Below are 13,730 nucleotides of genomic sequence, written 5' to 3'. Positions count from 1 at the left end.
CTCCAAAACATGCGCGAAATAAAGTTGCCAAAAATCAGAAACCCTCACGGCCCATGTTAAATTGAAGCTCTGCTCAAAAAGAAGTGGAGTGCTTTGCCACCCCAGCTAAGTTGCATAGTTGATTGTATACTTTTCAGAAACGAGCTGAAAACAAAACAAAATTGTCCAGCGATTCAGAATAAACAAAAAAAGTTTTTAAAACGCCGCTGTGCAGATCGTTAGTTGAGCAAACAGTAAAGAAAATGAACTACACTACAGAATAGTCAATCAGTGTTCAAAAACTGTATATTAGGATAGTCGCTTGTGCACGGCGTATTCGTTGGAAAATCAATTACAGTACCTTGCCCAGGAGGCCGTTTTTCAACGCACAGCAGTCATCATGTAACTAATATGGAGTCCTTCGGAGTAGTTGTCATGAATTGTACAGACAATCTCATTAATTAACCACTAATTAAATATGGCACTAATTATCCGAAAAGGAAACGACTGCTACCGGTATGTACGCGATTATCGGATTCCTCTCATTGAACATACAACGATTCGATACTTAAAAATTTTTTCTGGGTGAGTGCATTCAAATCCACGAGGTGTCCGGAAACTGGCTTCTGATGTTCGGTATGCTTTCAAACAAACTCAACAGTGTTATAAATTAAAAATTAAGCATGGTTTTATCAGATTTTAATTCAGTAGTTTAGATAATCGCTCGGTTAGAGCAGTACTTAACATCCGATTGAAGGTTTGGCTGGAGCACAGCACTTAGTATTCATATAGCGTAAATCTAGGATCTGATTAGAAATCCTACCTACATCTTTATCGAGAGGTGAAAAAAGACTCCACTACTTCGCAAATCAATTCAGTTATGGACCTTTTCATTGATAACACTTTTAATTCGCGTAATTGATCCGCCACAGGCATGCTGACATGAATTCCGACCCCCCTTGTGATTGGAACCAAAATTAGGTGTCTGATAGCGTGATGAAATTCGGGTGACATATCAGACGATGATATTTTGAGTTTCAGTTAATGAAAAACAGAAAAGCTTGACTAAAAAGTAAAAAATCAACATATCGAGTTTAACAAAGCCAACATAGATAATAACATCAAATTGCCAGCAACAACAATCGATTCATCGGTTCGAGTGTCAAAAAACCAATAAAAAGCCGCGGCTATAAGCTAAACCTACTTCAAAAATCTCAAAAAAATTTCGTGACACCAGACTTGGTCGTCTTTTATTTATGAGAAATAAGCAAAACAATATCATGCCCAGATCGTATCTATAAAGTTATAAATCTGCTCGAAGAAAAATTAAGGCAAATCTAAGGCAGTCCAAAGTTCACCTGAAAATATTAGGTATGAAGTTTGATAAAGTTTAATTCCAAGGTCGCTCCTATTCAGCCGAGATTCTCTCCAACAATATCATTCATTTGACTTCGAACCTCGAATGTACTTTTTGCAGTATCTCCTGTAACTGTTGTAATTTAAAGTTTGATGGATTCTCAATTGAGTGCAGACGTTTAAACAAGTGAGGTGAACAAAGTTTTTGGCAGAAAACAAACGGAATCAAGCTAATAGAACTTCTACTCAAATTTTTTATCAGGTATACAAAATAATTTGCCGAAAAACAAAAAAAAGAGAATATGAATTTCAATTCTAGCTTACTGAAATTAAATTGCAAGCACAAATGACTTTCGAGGAGCTTTGACTTTGGGTATTATAAATATCTATCTGGTGCAACCTCTAATTTCTATCTTATTGTGCATTAACCAATTAAGAATGCAGTATAAACTATCTCAGACACACAAACCCAGTTGCTAATCAGTAGTAATTAAAAAAGAAGTCGCTCTTTTGATGAAGAGGCGAACAATCAGATGCTCGTTAATGCAAAGCAAGCAAATCATAAAAAGATTAGTCAGAAAAGGAAACAAAAACACCAAGACAGGTCTTGAGTTACAATCCGAAAGAAACTTTTTTAAAAAAAAATGAACGACCACACTATCAACAGTTTAACGTTAGCAACAGCAGACCTTCATATTTAACAAAGCATTTGACTCTAGATACGAAATAAAGCCAAAAAATTCTGTGAAACCTTTTTTTTTTCGAAATATAGTTGTGTTGAAATTAAGATAGCCTATCACAAGTTGAAGGCAAGCAAACCGCGCGTACCAGAAAAGCATTAATAAGTTTTCAGGAAAAAAAAGAGAAAAAACGCAGAGACACCACCAAAAAATAAAATTCGGCATCTTTTTAAATTTAAAGGTAATTATAGATTAAAATCATTAACCACTTCCACGGTTTTATAAAACATCTCACATTATCTTTTTCCCAGCAGCGGTGAGGTGATAAAAAATAAAAAGGCCAGTGACTAAAAAAACATGCAGGCAAGTATTTCAAAAGTAAATTAAACGTTTCATAAAGAAATGCGATTTTATTATATATATCATCAGCTGAAAACACTAATTGAATAATAAAATACTCCATTGGACGACCAATCTTTTCTGGCTAAGAATAAAAAATGCATGATTGAGGGAACAAAAAAAAACAACAATTGAAAGCGAAACTGAAAAAGTGCTTAACTTTTTAAAAACCACAGAGCATCAAGGTCAAAACCAAAAGAAAAAAACAAACAAACATAACCGACTAACGTCGAGCGAATTGCTCTCAAACAACGCGCGAGCCGTTGGCTTCATCGGTAGCTAGCCACGGTTTAGTGAGGCTAGCGTTAGCTTGATTCCACTATGCAACTTTTAGTTTTCTAGTTTTGTTAGTAAACAAATCAAAACCGTATTTTAAAAATTTGCAAAAATATTGCAAAATTTGAAAAAAGCTTCCAGATTTCCCAGTGAAAATGTTGAAAACTGATCTTTCTCTCTGGAGTTATGTCAAGTAACCCATCTGCAGTCATGAAAAACTTCGTTGGCCAGTAATGACCGTTAAACTCAGAAAAGGACAAAAAATACTCAAAAATTTTGAAAACAACAATTATTAAAATCTTCAGAACCATTTCATTGCTTCAAATGATCTCAAGCCTTAAATAGTTTCACTGGCTCATAAAGATCCATAAATTTGGGACATAATAAATTTCCAAAAAGTTGAAAAAAAATAAATTTTTTCATAAAATATTAAAACCAATCCAATAACTCTAGAAACTATGCGACACCTAATCATGAAGCCTTGGAGGAGGTCCCCAGGACCCCGAGGCCGGCAAAAACGATAGAAAAAATTCAAAAACTTGCAATTGAAAATATTTTTTTTTAAAATGATGATATTAAAATCTTGAAATACATTCCATTACGTCTAGAAGCTATGCAGTGACCTATAATCAAACCCTAGAGGAGGTTCTGTGGCTCTTAAGATTGGAGAAACAAAAAAAAAACTGACAAAAAATTTCAAGAAAAAAATTACAAGTTGCATAAAAAAGCTGCTAAAATTTGTGATAAAAATTGTGACTAATCCATGGCCCACAAACATTTTTCAGTAATTTATTATCAAATCTTAACAGAGATTTTCTGTTAGGCTAAAAAAACCTGAATATTGACACTAATTGTTTAAAAAATCTTTTTTTAAAAAAATTTAAGGAAGTTTTGTAAAAAAAAAAAATGCTAAAATTCGAGGTGTTGCAATCTTGAAAAAGATTTCATCACATTTAGAGACTATACAGTAACCTATTTTCCAACGCTATAGGAGGTTTCTTGGCTCTGCAGGCTGGACAGACCTAAAAACTGACAAAAATTTTCAAAAAACTTGAAAAAAATGCAAATTTATTAAAAAAATCGATTAAATTTGTCATATTAAAAAATTGAAAGCTATTACATGGCAAATTAAAATTTTTCAGTAACATATTATCAAACCCTTAGGGACGTTTTCTGGTTCCTGCGTCTGGAAAGAAGTGAATAATGAAATAAAAAGTGTTAAAAAAATGAAAAAATTTGCACATTTTGTCAAAAAAAATGCTTAAATTAGTGATGTTAAAATGTTGAAACCATTCCACTACCACTATGCACTAACCTAATATAAAATCCTAAAGGAGGTTACGTGAAGCCTAGGGCTGAAAAACTCAAGAAACAACAAAAACTCAAAAAAACTTGAAAAAAAATGCGAAAACTAGTATAAAATTGCGTGTTTTTGCGATCGGTTGTTCGTCGGGTGGGGGGCAGCAGCGCGGTGGTGGTGGTGGGGGGCATTAGGGGGGGGGGGGTCAACAGTGGGGGTGTCGCCAACCTCTAAAAACTGCCCTTCACAACATAAGTACAAGTCTTCAAACAGTTAGAGCTGAAACAGAGCTGAAAGGCTCTAAGAGCACTCAATGCCCGCTGGGCGCTACCTGTTTATCCCGTTTTTGAGGACGAAAAGTCAAAAGCGTCAGACGAAAAATCGGTCAAGCGAAAAATCAAATAAAAAAGACCGACAGGACTAATATAATTGCTACAAACTTCGTTTGAGAGCAATTAACAAGCATCCAACTATGTTCCACAGAAAAGTAATGCCATAGGAACCATCATTCATTAACTAAAAACATTAAAAAGGGTATCCTAGTGCTCATCACAACTATAATGAGACCTGCAATTAATTTTGAGAAAACAAAGAAAATACGGCTGAAGATCAGAAGTTCACAAATATTTTATGAAAAGACATAGCGTCAAATTCATTAGCTGGCAAATGATTGAACCAAACGAAACAGATATGCACAATTATTTCCCATCCATCATTTATCAGCATTTGCAAAAAAAATCAAAGAACCACCAAAACAGAGGCCAGATTGCAGCACGTAAAAAACATTCCGTATAAAACCCAACAAATTGGTCAAACACCAACTTTTCACTCCACTTTCAAACATTCTAAAAACTCACGGCATAAAACTGTTTACTTCTTTGCTTCCTTTTCTATTCTACAGAGATTAAATTCAAGACTCCAGTTTGTCCATTCATTGACATCAAAAAACAGACAGCACCCCAATAACAGCGACGCCAATAATAGCCCCGCAGAACAAAAATAGCCCCAATAGGTCAGTTTTGGTCAAAAATATTTAAAATTCACAGAAAATGGCGCTAAAATCAAATAAAACTATGGTCAATCGATTTATATTAGTGAAAAACATTCAAAACTGCACTTGCAAATCGTTTTATTAGATAGTAGCCTTCGATATACTTTATGCAGTTTGTGTGAGTGTCTTAGGGCAATTCTCCTAAGAAGTATCAGCAGTAACAACTGAACAATAATATCAGCAACAAAAGCTAAAACAACTGATTTGGTGCTCATTTTTTGAAAACGACAAGGTGATCTGAACTATATATTTATTTTAGGGTCAAAATACAACTATCACTATAGTACCCAGTTTTTGCATTTGTTGAGTACCTTTGAGACAGATGAATTTTATCAACTTCAAAAGAACCAAATTCATAATCAGCTAAGTTTTCCATTAACGCACCCACGTCGAAAGATTTATCATCAGTCTCTTCACTATTATTGGAACCTAAATTTGACTGCTGCGTCACGCGCTCGCCTCTGAATCGGGAGTTCATCAACGTGACATGCATTTTGACACTTTCCCTATCAAAACTTTTCTGAAGATATCCAGTATTTGAAAAACGCTCATAAATAGTATCGACAATAACTTGCAACAATACTGAACTATCTCCGTTCACTTTGGCATACAAAACATCAGCTGATGACGGGTCATCATTCATTATTTCCAAGCTATTCAGTGTAAAACTCATTTTAGCATCTCCTACTAGAGCTGATAATTCGCTATGCAAGTTATTCATCACTTCAACAGCTTCTTTTACCTCATTCTTACTCAGCAATGCTAAGGTTGCAACTGTTATATGCATTTTTTGAGGTTTTTGGAACAAGGTATCCTCAATTCTCCTGGACTTGACAAACCCCGCAGACATCACTGATTCCTTAAAAGCTTCAAACCTCTCCAAAATTTCTAAATTGACAACAGGTATTGATACGAAATGAGTGAACGGCTCCTTCGCCCGTCCTCGCTCCATCGTTAACTGGATCCTTGTAATAGCAGAATTGAGCATCTCAACGCTTGACAGACCCTGCACAACAATAGGATTATCAGGAAACTTTCGATCAGGAATTGTAACGCGAGTTTTTGTTTCTTGCTCTATCTCTCGCTTCTTTTCACCACCTTTACCAATTACGTACTTCAAGAGCAGCGGTGGACAATCAATTGTTCTCTTCAGATCTGTGAAGTCAACTTGGCACGTCTCGAAGTCGTCACGAGTTGGCAAAGGTTCAAAGCTCGTGGCTGTGTCTTCAATTTCGGATGGTTTCATATTTATTGAGGAATCGTAAGTGGGATTTACCCGATAAACCGATCCATTCGGTAAGAGCAGGAGCTCTGGTGCCAGAACGTCCATTTTGCTTCTATTATATTGGATTTATTTACTTATCTAGCGTCAAAAAACAGTTGGGTTATGAACAAGTCATGAAACAGCAAGCTAATAAGCTCTAATTTCTATTTGTACCACATTGATGGCTTGGGAACGGGTTTGAATTCGTAATCAGTAGACCCGTCCAATTTTGTTTTTTCTAACAGTTTGTGAGCCCTGCGAATATCCCTGAGTTGTTCAGTGACTACTGGATCCTCGTTCATGGGCCGAGTCCGAGTGACGTTGCGACTTTGTCCAACTGCTAGTCCCACACTGTCAATTACTCTTGAGTTCTTTTTCAAGCTGATTCTGCTGTCAATTATTGTGTAGAAGGTATATCCACTGATTCCAACAACACTGAATATAGGTAACCCGTATCGGAAGAAATGGTTGTTTAGATACCTCCAAACCATAAAGTCAACATCTTAAAACACACTATTTTCAAACGCAGGATCTTAAAAGCGCTGACCCTGGTTGCCTTTGAAGGGTTGTCTCGTAAGTTTCTTAGTATATCCTCAATGATAGTCATCTTGAAAGCTAGGAATTCATCTTACACAACGCAAAATATCAGGAAAACTTGGAAGACGTTGGCGCTGGGCCAATATCACAAGATAATTCCAAAAAACTCGATGGAACCAAATGTCGAATACAAAACAGAAATCTGTACTGTTGCACAATTATGCTTTTCGCTCGAAAGGGTTGTTTTATTTTTTATATCTCAACGATTGCTGTACTACAGACACAAACAAATATAGTGCTTTTCCAGGTGCCAAATAAAGTGTTTTTAAGTGCCTCGGCACTGCACAAATTAATAACATAGCTGGCATATTGCCAGAAAATAGCCTCAATAGCTTCGTAGATCTGTAGTATCACTTTTGCTGCTTTTTTATTGCACCGCTATTTCAATTTTCACTCCAAGTTGGCTTCTTGTTGACATCAAAATGTTATAAAAGTGCAACCAGATCATTAAAAAAATACATGTGGGGATTTGGTTATTAAAGTAGACAAAATGGAGCCAAAAAACTTCCCAAAATGTCAAAAACTTCCCAATCTGACCTCATAATCTTCAATATGATTGACCTTCTGTCCTCAATTGAGCCTCAGTTACTGTCTGTAAAAGTCATTTTCCTGAGTGAAGCCCGTCAAAGTGACTTCGTTCAAATCAACAACATGAACAAATAAAATTTGGTCAAAAAAACATAGCCGGTAGAATTTTGAAAACGACCAACTCGAAGAGTCGTGCAATATAAACGTTTAACTAAATTAATTAGAAATTTCACAGACAAAAATGCAGCTACAATAAGGATTTAGTTTTTGGGTATGGGTAGGTGGTGGGCGGTCGGACTAGTGATTGCGGGGTGGGGTAGATAGCTGAGGGATAGGTAGGTTTAGTGGGGTACGGGTCACGTAAAGGTTTTTTAGGTAACTTGGGGGCTAGTTAGGTAGGCAGGCCGCCAGCTGAGGTGGGGAACGTAGTGTTTTGGGCGTGTGGGTAGTTGGTGTGCGGGCATGACAGGGTTAAAGAGTACGGTTGCGGTGGGGGGGGGGGGGGGGGGGGAGGTACCAGGAGTGATCCTAAAGGAACTCCACTATTTTTACTTTCAAAATGACCCTTTCAGATTGAATATTGGTGTCAGTTTCTTATTAGTATATATTAGAGACTACGCTAGTGCTTTGGTCCAATGTTGGAAAACAAGTCAATGTTCGAAAAGAAAGAAGTCGGAAGTTCAAATCATGAACAAATTTGCTTCAGCTAGCAAAAAGACGGTAGAACGCGTGAAACGACTTGAAGAGTCGTCCAAAATAGGTGGACTAGGGAGGTAGGTAAGTGTGCTTAGGTCTTGGCGTGGGAGGGGGCGTAGTGCACGGGAAGAAGGTGTCATTTTAGTTTGAGACTGTTCTAATCTCCACAGGTGACCAAAAACTGAACACAAAAACACCAAAGGATCACAATGCTAACGCCCAACGTACAAAAACAGCATTAAATGCTCGAAGAGAAAGTCAAAGTTCAAGTCATGAGCAATATTGGTTTGGCGAAAAATCTGCATAACAATAATACTCCTGCTCGAGCCGCAAAAAACGTAAGACTACCAATACTACTGCCCGCGTCGGAAAAACTGTAGATTACGAAAACTCCTCTTCGAGTCGTAAAAACAGTCCTCTCAGTGTCGTAAAAACAATAGAGTACCAACACTTCTGTTGTAAACACAGTCGTAAACACTGTAGGATACCAATACTCCTCTTCAATTCGTAAAAATTGAGTACCAAAACTCCTCTTCCGGAAGTAAAAACCAATGCTCAACTTCAGTTTGTAAAAACATCATCCCGATGAGCCGAATAACAGCTTCCCTTTCTTTTTCCGATATTAAAAACTAAATTTATTTTTACAACTCAGGCTCATATCAATTAATAAACAATGAAATAGTGCTTATTTTGCTTCGAAAATTCAACTTTGGTTTTATTCGAGCAAAAACTGCTGAGATGAGGTCGGAATGTAATGCCCGCACGCACATTACCGGGCCTCCTTGTTAACTACACGCAAATTTTCCTACTAAGAGGTTTTCAAAGTCACTCTACTCTCTGCCCCAAAAAACAAAATATTTCTGAATGTTGAGATCCTCCATTTGAGCTCACCTTATAAAGCTTGTATTGGGATAAAAGTTCGGAAACTGAATGCATATTCCGATCCTAGAAACGCAAACCGACTAACGTCGGACGAATTGCTCCGGAACGACGGGCGAGGCAAACAATTTATAAGGGGCATAGGCTAGAGAAACCTATGGTTCAAGAATTTTTGACTCGGGAGTGGTCGAACCCACAACCTATTGGTTGCAAGTTAGGGTCACTAACCAATACACTACACAATTTCTGCATCGTCACCAATTGCTTTTAATTTAGCAACAGACTAATTTATGAATGCGCGCAACTCAAATCATTCAAAACAATAAAATTAAGCGTGCAAAAAAGTCACCCGAGAATGAAATCGAAAGAATGTTCTGGAAGAAAACGGTCCAGCTAAAATTTTGCATAAAGACAAAAGTTTACAATAATTTCTTCAAAATTCGTTTGAGCGCAATTTTAAAAAAAATCTCATGGCAGAATGTAGAAAATCTTGTACAAAATTCCAATGCCTTTCAGATACAAATGCAGATATCGCTTAGGAAATATTGATAAGCATGGTCAGGATGAAACATGAGATATTGAAGATAAGGAAACGGTTGATTTTAAAAATTGGGTCACAGGCAATGAGTCTATAGAATTTATGAGAGCGTATTGTCGACAGTTTAAATGAGCCGACAAAAATGATATAGGCAGAACTTTTAGTTGTAGATGAGTTGTAGATGCAGAAAGATCTCTTTCTCCCTTCGAGTAAAAAAATAAACAGCGCTGCAATAACAGCACTCATGACTCTTGAGTCATTGGTTTTTAAAACCATTTTAACCACAATTGCTTACAACTAAAAGCCTTGACGCTACCAGCATCCTTAGCTGATGAAGGCAGTCATGACAATTATCCTACATGCAAGATGGAAGTGTATCACAGTAAATTTGAATTCGGTCAATTCTGAATGCAATTCTGAATTAAATGCAATTCTGAATTCGGTCAATTATTAAAGGAGCAATTTTCAAATTAGTTAGTTAAATTCAAATTCAGTGCAGTTTGCCGATCAAAGGGAGAATAATCTCGAGCACATTTCGGATACACATCGTCAATAACTTTTTTCGCTTGTTTCTCTGTGGCATCTTTAGTGGCCATGACGGATTTCAGAGCTTCCCTTTTGAGACAAGACTCGTAGTCATCAGCAGCCACGTGCACACTAACGGATGACCAGTCTGCAAATCTCTCCTGGAATGAGCATTGTTCAGCTATTTGATATGCTCTAATTTCACTGCAAGCCGAGTGCCTCAAATCACCCCAGTTCATCTTTGATCTGCAATGGTCGTACACATGTACCAACTCATGCACTAAAACTTCACTTCCATAGTATCTGCTATACTTCTACGGTTTGAAAAAGTTTATATTTTAAAAACATAACTGACTAACGTAGATTTAAAACGCAAGTCTCTACACAAGAACATTAACTAAAATGAAGCCTAAAATGAAGAGCTATTTTACTGACCCACAAGAACTGTTTTAAAATGATCTGCTTTGGAAGTTCTGTTTCTGATAGCGTTATAAAAATTTTAATTATGTTGATGACCATTTTTTAAAACGAATTGCATTTCCTACGCACTCGCCCAAAAAATTTAAACTTTGTTGTCGATTTTGCTAAGAATTCAAGTTCAGTGTTTCTAACCTCTTCGCTTATGTTTTTCTGTTTCAAATTTGTAAATCGCCTTAAAAGTGGGGTGAAACTTTTTCGAGAACCCTAAAGGTACCTAAATTACTTCATCGAGCTGAAGGTCCTGTGTGTTTGAACTTGATAGGTCTTCTTTGGCCTTCGGAACGCTTTCAAATTTTCGAGGAAAAAAATTCTTGTGTCCACATGATTTTGTGATACAAATTTTGGTCTAGAGAAATACCAGAAAAATTTCATCGTTTCTGTATTTTTATGGAAAATTTTTAGTTTATATAGACGCCTTACGGTGCAAACTGTTTTATTTCAAGTAAAATTGATTTCAGAAGGCCGAGAAATAGAACGAGAATTCCTTAGTAATGTTTCTTGACATTAGCAAATGCTTTACTGAGATCAAGAAAAACCCAACATAACGATTTATTGTTTGTGTTATATCGCATAAATTAAACCAATGAACAATTGCCTCTATAAAATTTCGTTTACTTATGAAATATTACTGATTAGGAGAAAGAACTTCATATTACATAAAAATGACAACGCTGGAAAATTACTTTTTCAAACACTTTGCCAAGTATCAGTAAAAGAGATATTGTTCTGTTGTTGTTTCGGGTCACTTCGCAATAACTTACTATTAAACGGAACTGCCTTCGCCTTTTTTCAGTATATCAGGAAAATGCATGCGATCAAAACGTTTGTCGAAAATATTACATAAGCTCTCGCATATCTCAGCATTTACAGTTTTCAGAATTATATTCTTGATTTCCTGTCCGATTTTTTCAGACCTTTTTTTGGTATTCCCTCTTGGCTATTCGGGCCTTTCATTGTTCAAACTTCAGTGGGAGTGGTGTCTGAAAGTACAACAGAATGCTGAACAATTCTCCCACACTTGAAAGAGTTTTGTCTTTGTTGCTACTCTGCCATCTCTTGACCAAGCCGAATAAAACTGTCATTCAGTTCACTTGGACTGAGTTGATATAGTTTATGAGACATTGGACAATCTTTTATATTTTAAAGTACAGTCCAGAACAATTACTTATTAGTTTCACTTCGTATCTTTTGTTGAAGAAAACTCGTTTTTAGCTAATTTACATGGATCTTTGATTTTATTGCATATTTCTCGGTAATTGTTTTCAACTCTTCATTTTTTTTATCTGATTTTGCAAAGCACAGTTTTTTAGCCGCAAATTTCTAATCCTAGGAGTTACCCAATTTTTATCGTTTTGTTTGTTGTTTTTTCATTGTTGGCAAGAACTCTTCTTTCGAATAAAGTATTCTCCCTTTCATCCATTCTGTTTTTTATGTACTATTTGCTTTCAACAGTATTATTATTTTCCTTCAGCTTGAGGAATACATCATAGTTCATGTTTTTTCTGACTTCCACTTTATTGATGACGTATGACTCGCTCAAATGAATTGCGACGTGTTGGCTATGGTAGTAAATAGCTCATACTTAGGGAGCGTATCTTTGTGTGAAGGACAGCATCCAAACCAACAAAAAATCATGAAATCACACATACACAGCAGAGTTCGGTGGGACGTCCACAGCGTTGAAACGAATATGTAGATAATATTCATGAAATCGGGAACACTCGGTCTCTGGCGAGCTACATTTTTCGATTAAAATCGTAACTATTGGACACAACAATTCGTCAATAACTACCAAATGACGATCACGGGAAAAAGTTTTGTCATATTTGGTTGTTCACGGAAGATAAACAGGGATAAACTACGAAAAATAATTGTTTCGCCTAAATTTCTGTTATGTTTCACTTAATTTTGCAATTCGACAATTTTCTATTGAACTAACTTTTTTCACTTGAACCGGCTTCGTGTTGCACTTGGCTTACACAAATGGTTATTACATATTATGAAAAACATTTAGAGTCGTTCGAAGGAGGCGCATTATATAAAAATCTGACACGGTCGAATAATCAGCAAACCTATGAGCGTTTGAAGTTGCTTCTCGCTCTTGATCTTGTTAGTAAAAATGACAATTTGCAATGTTTCATCGTCAAAGCCAGCATCTATATCTCCAGTCCCTTTCTCGTAGGCCATGTTAACATCTGGATTGAAGTCGCAGCCCAATCTGGCCAGCTCCCCGATAATCCATACCGCTTTTCGATTTGACCTTAATACTCGATTGGTTGCAGTCTGCACTGGGACGTCTTTAAACAACCATCCAAACGGCGACCATCTTGTAGTTTTCGAGGCTGCGTTCAACGAACTAAATTTTGCACCACTCTCACAACCGCAAATTGAAGACCATAGTGTGGTGCTCATACCATCGTGTTGTCTGTCGCGCAGTTAATAATCAAACAGAGCCGACTTATGTCGAACAAATTCTTCTGAAAGCAAGACACGAATTAAAAACATGATCAGAAACAATCTCTAGTATAACACTTAATAAGAAGGAAAGTTTCCTTCTTCGATGTCATTACTGTTTCCTTTTCCACCCTGGTGGGGGGGGGGGGGGACTATCAGTTCAACTGGGTTTCTTTCTGTTCAGTCAAATTTCGCCGCTCAATATATTCATCGTAGAGAGTTGTGAAGGGCGAAATTAGAAAGCCCGCCAAGCGCTGAATATCAAATTAAAAAAATTTATTTCTTGAATTTTGATATTTCCGAGGAGTTATCGAGATTTAAAGTTTTGTGAACATTAGCCTCATTTCCGTTAATTTGTTCACATTTTCCGCAATTTTTGCTAAAGAATATGACAAAAATTTTAATGATAATGTTATTGGTTTCCTATTGGTTTTTTCACTCTTGGCTAAAATTTTTGAAAACTCATCATTTTTGTTCATTTTACATAATAGGGCACTAATTATGGTATCAAATCTACCGGCACTGCAGACATAAAATGGGTGACACTTTCTTCGTTTACTCAAATGAGGGCTATTTTTACGTCAGGTTCCACGGAACTAAAAATATAACGGCCTGAACAAACATAAGTTTCAGTGAATAACTGATGATCTCAATTGTAGTTTTCTCGCTAATTTTGATTTTATTTTCGATTTCTGTCGTGCTGGACGTTGTTTTTGTTGTTAATACGA

The 13,730-nt window shown here is 36.5% G+C and overlaps 2 protein-coding genes across 2 annotated transcripts; both read right to left on the bottom strand.

Annotated features, from left to right (window-relative positions):
* Positions 1–5,274: 5,274 nt before the first annotated feature.
* LOC142335360 (activating signal cointegrator 1 complex subunit 1-like) lies at positions 5,275–6,374 on the bottom strand. The gene has a single exon (XM_075383816.1). It carries the CDS (start codon positions 6,369–6,371, stop codon positions 5,292–5,294), a length of 1,080 nt encoding a protein of 359 aa, XP_075239931.1. The 5' UTR covers positions 6,372–6,374; the 3' UTR covers positions 5,275–5,291.
* Positions 6,375–9,920: 3,546 nt separating this feature from the next.
* Positions 9,921–13,021, bottom strand: LOC142335359 (mitochondrial inner membrane protease ATP23 homolog). Its single transcript, XM_075383815.1, has 2 exons — positions 12,621–13,021; positions 9,921–10,348 (listed from the first exon to the last, which is right to left on the bottom strand). The coding sequence occupies exons 1-2, from the start codon at positions 12,958–12,960 to the stop codon at positions 10,014–10,016; spliced, it is 675 nt and encodes a 224-aa protein (XP_075239930.1). The 5' UTR covers positions 12,961–13,021; the 3' UTR covers positions 9,921–10,013.
* Between the last annotated feature and the right edge of the window lie 709 nt (positions 13,022–13,730).

Source organism: Convolutriloba macropyga, chromosome 2 (assembly GCF_964194025.1).
Source record: "Convolutriloba macropyga chromosome 2, txConMacr16.3, whole genome shotgun sequence".
In the NCBI taxonomy this organism is placed as follows: Eukaryota; Metazoa; Xenacoelomorpha; order Acoela; family Convolutidae; genus Convolutriloba; species Convolutriloba macropyga.
The sequence above is the reverse complement of the archived record's forward strand: the minus strand, read 5'-3'. Positions and strand labels throughout refer to the sequence as shown.

Bases quoted from the DNA above. Each gene is read 5' to 3' on its own strand.
- LOC142335360 (XM_075383816.1), bottom strand. From the start codon at position 6,371: ATGGACGTTCTGGCACCAGAGCTCCTGCTCTTACCGAATGGATCGGTT.
- LOC142335359 (XM_075383815.1), bottom strand. From the start codon at position 12,960: ATGAGCACCACACTATGGTCTTCAATTTGCGGTTGTGAGAGTGGTGCA. The intron at 10,349-12,620 runs GTTTGCTGATTA...GTGAAGTTTTAG, and splicing joins GCAACTTCAAACGCTCATAG to TGCATGAGTTGGTACATGTG.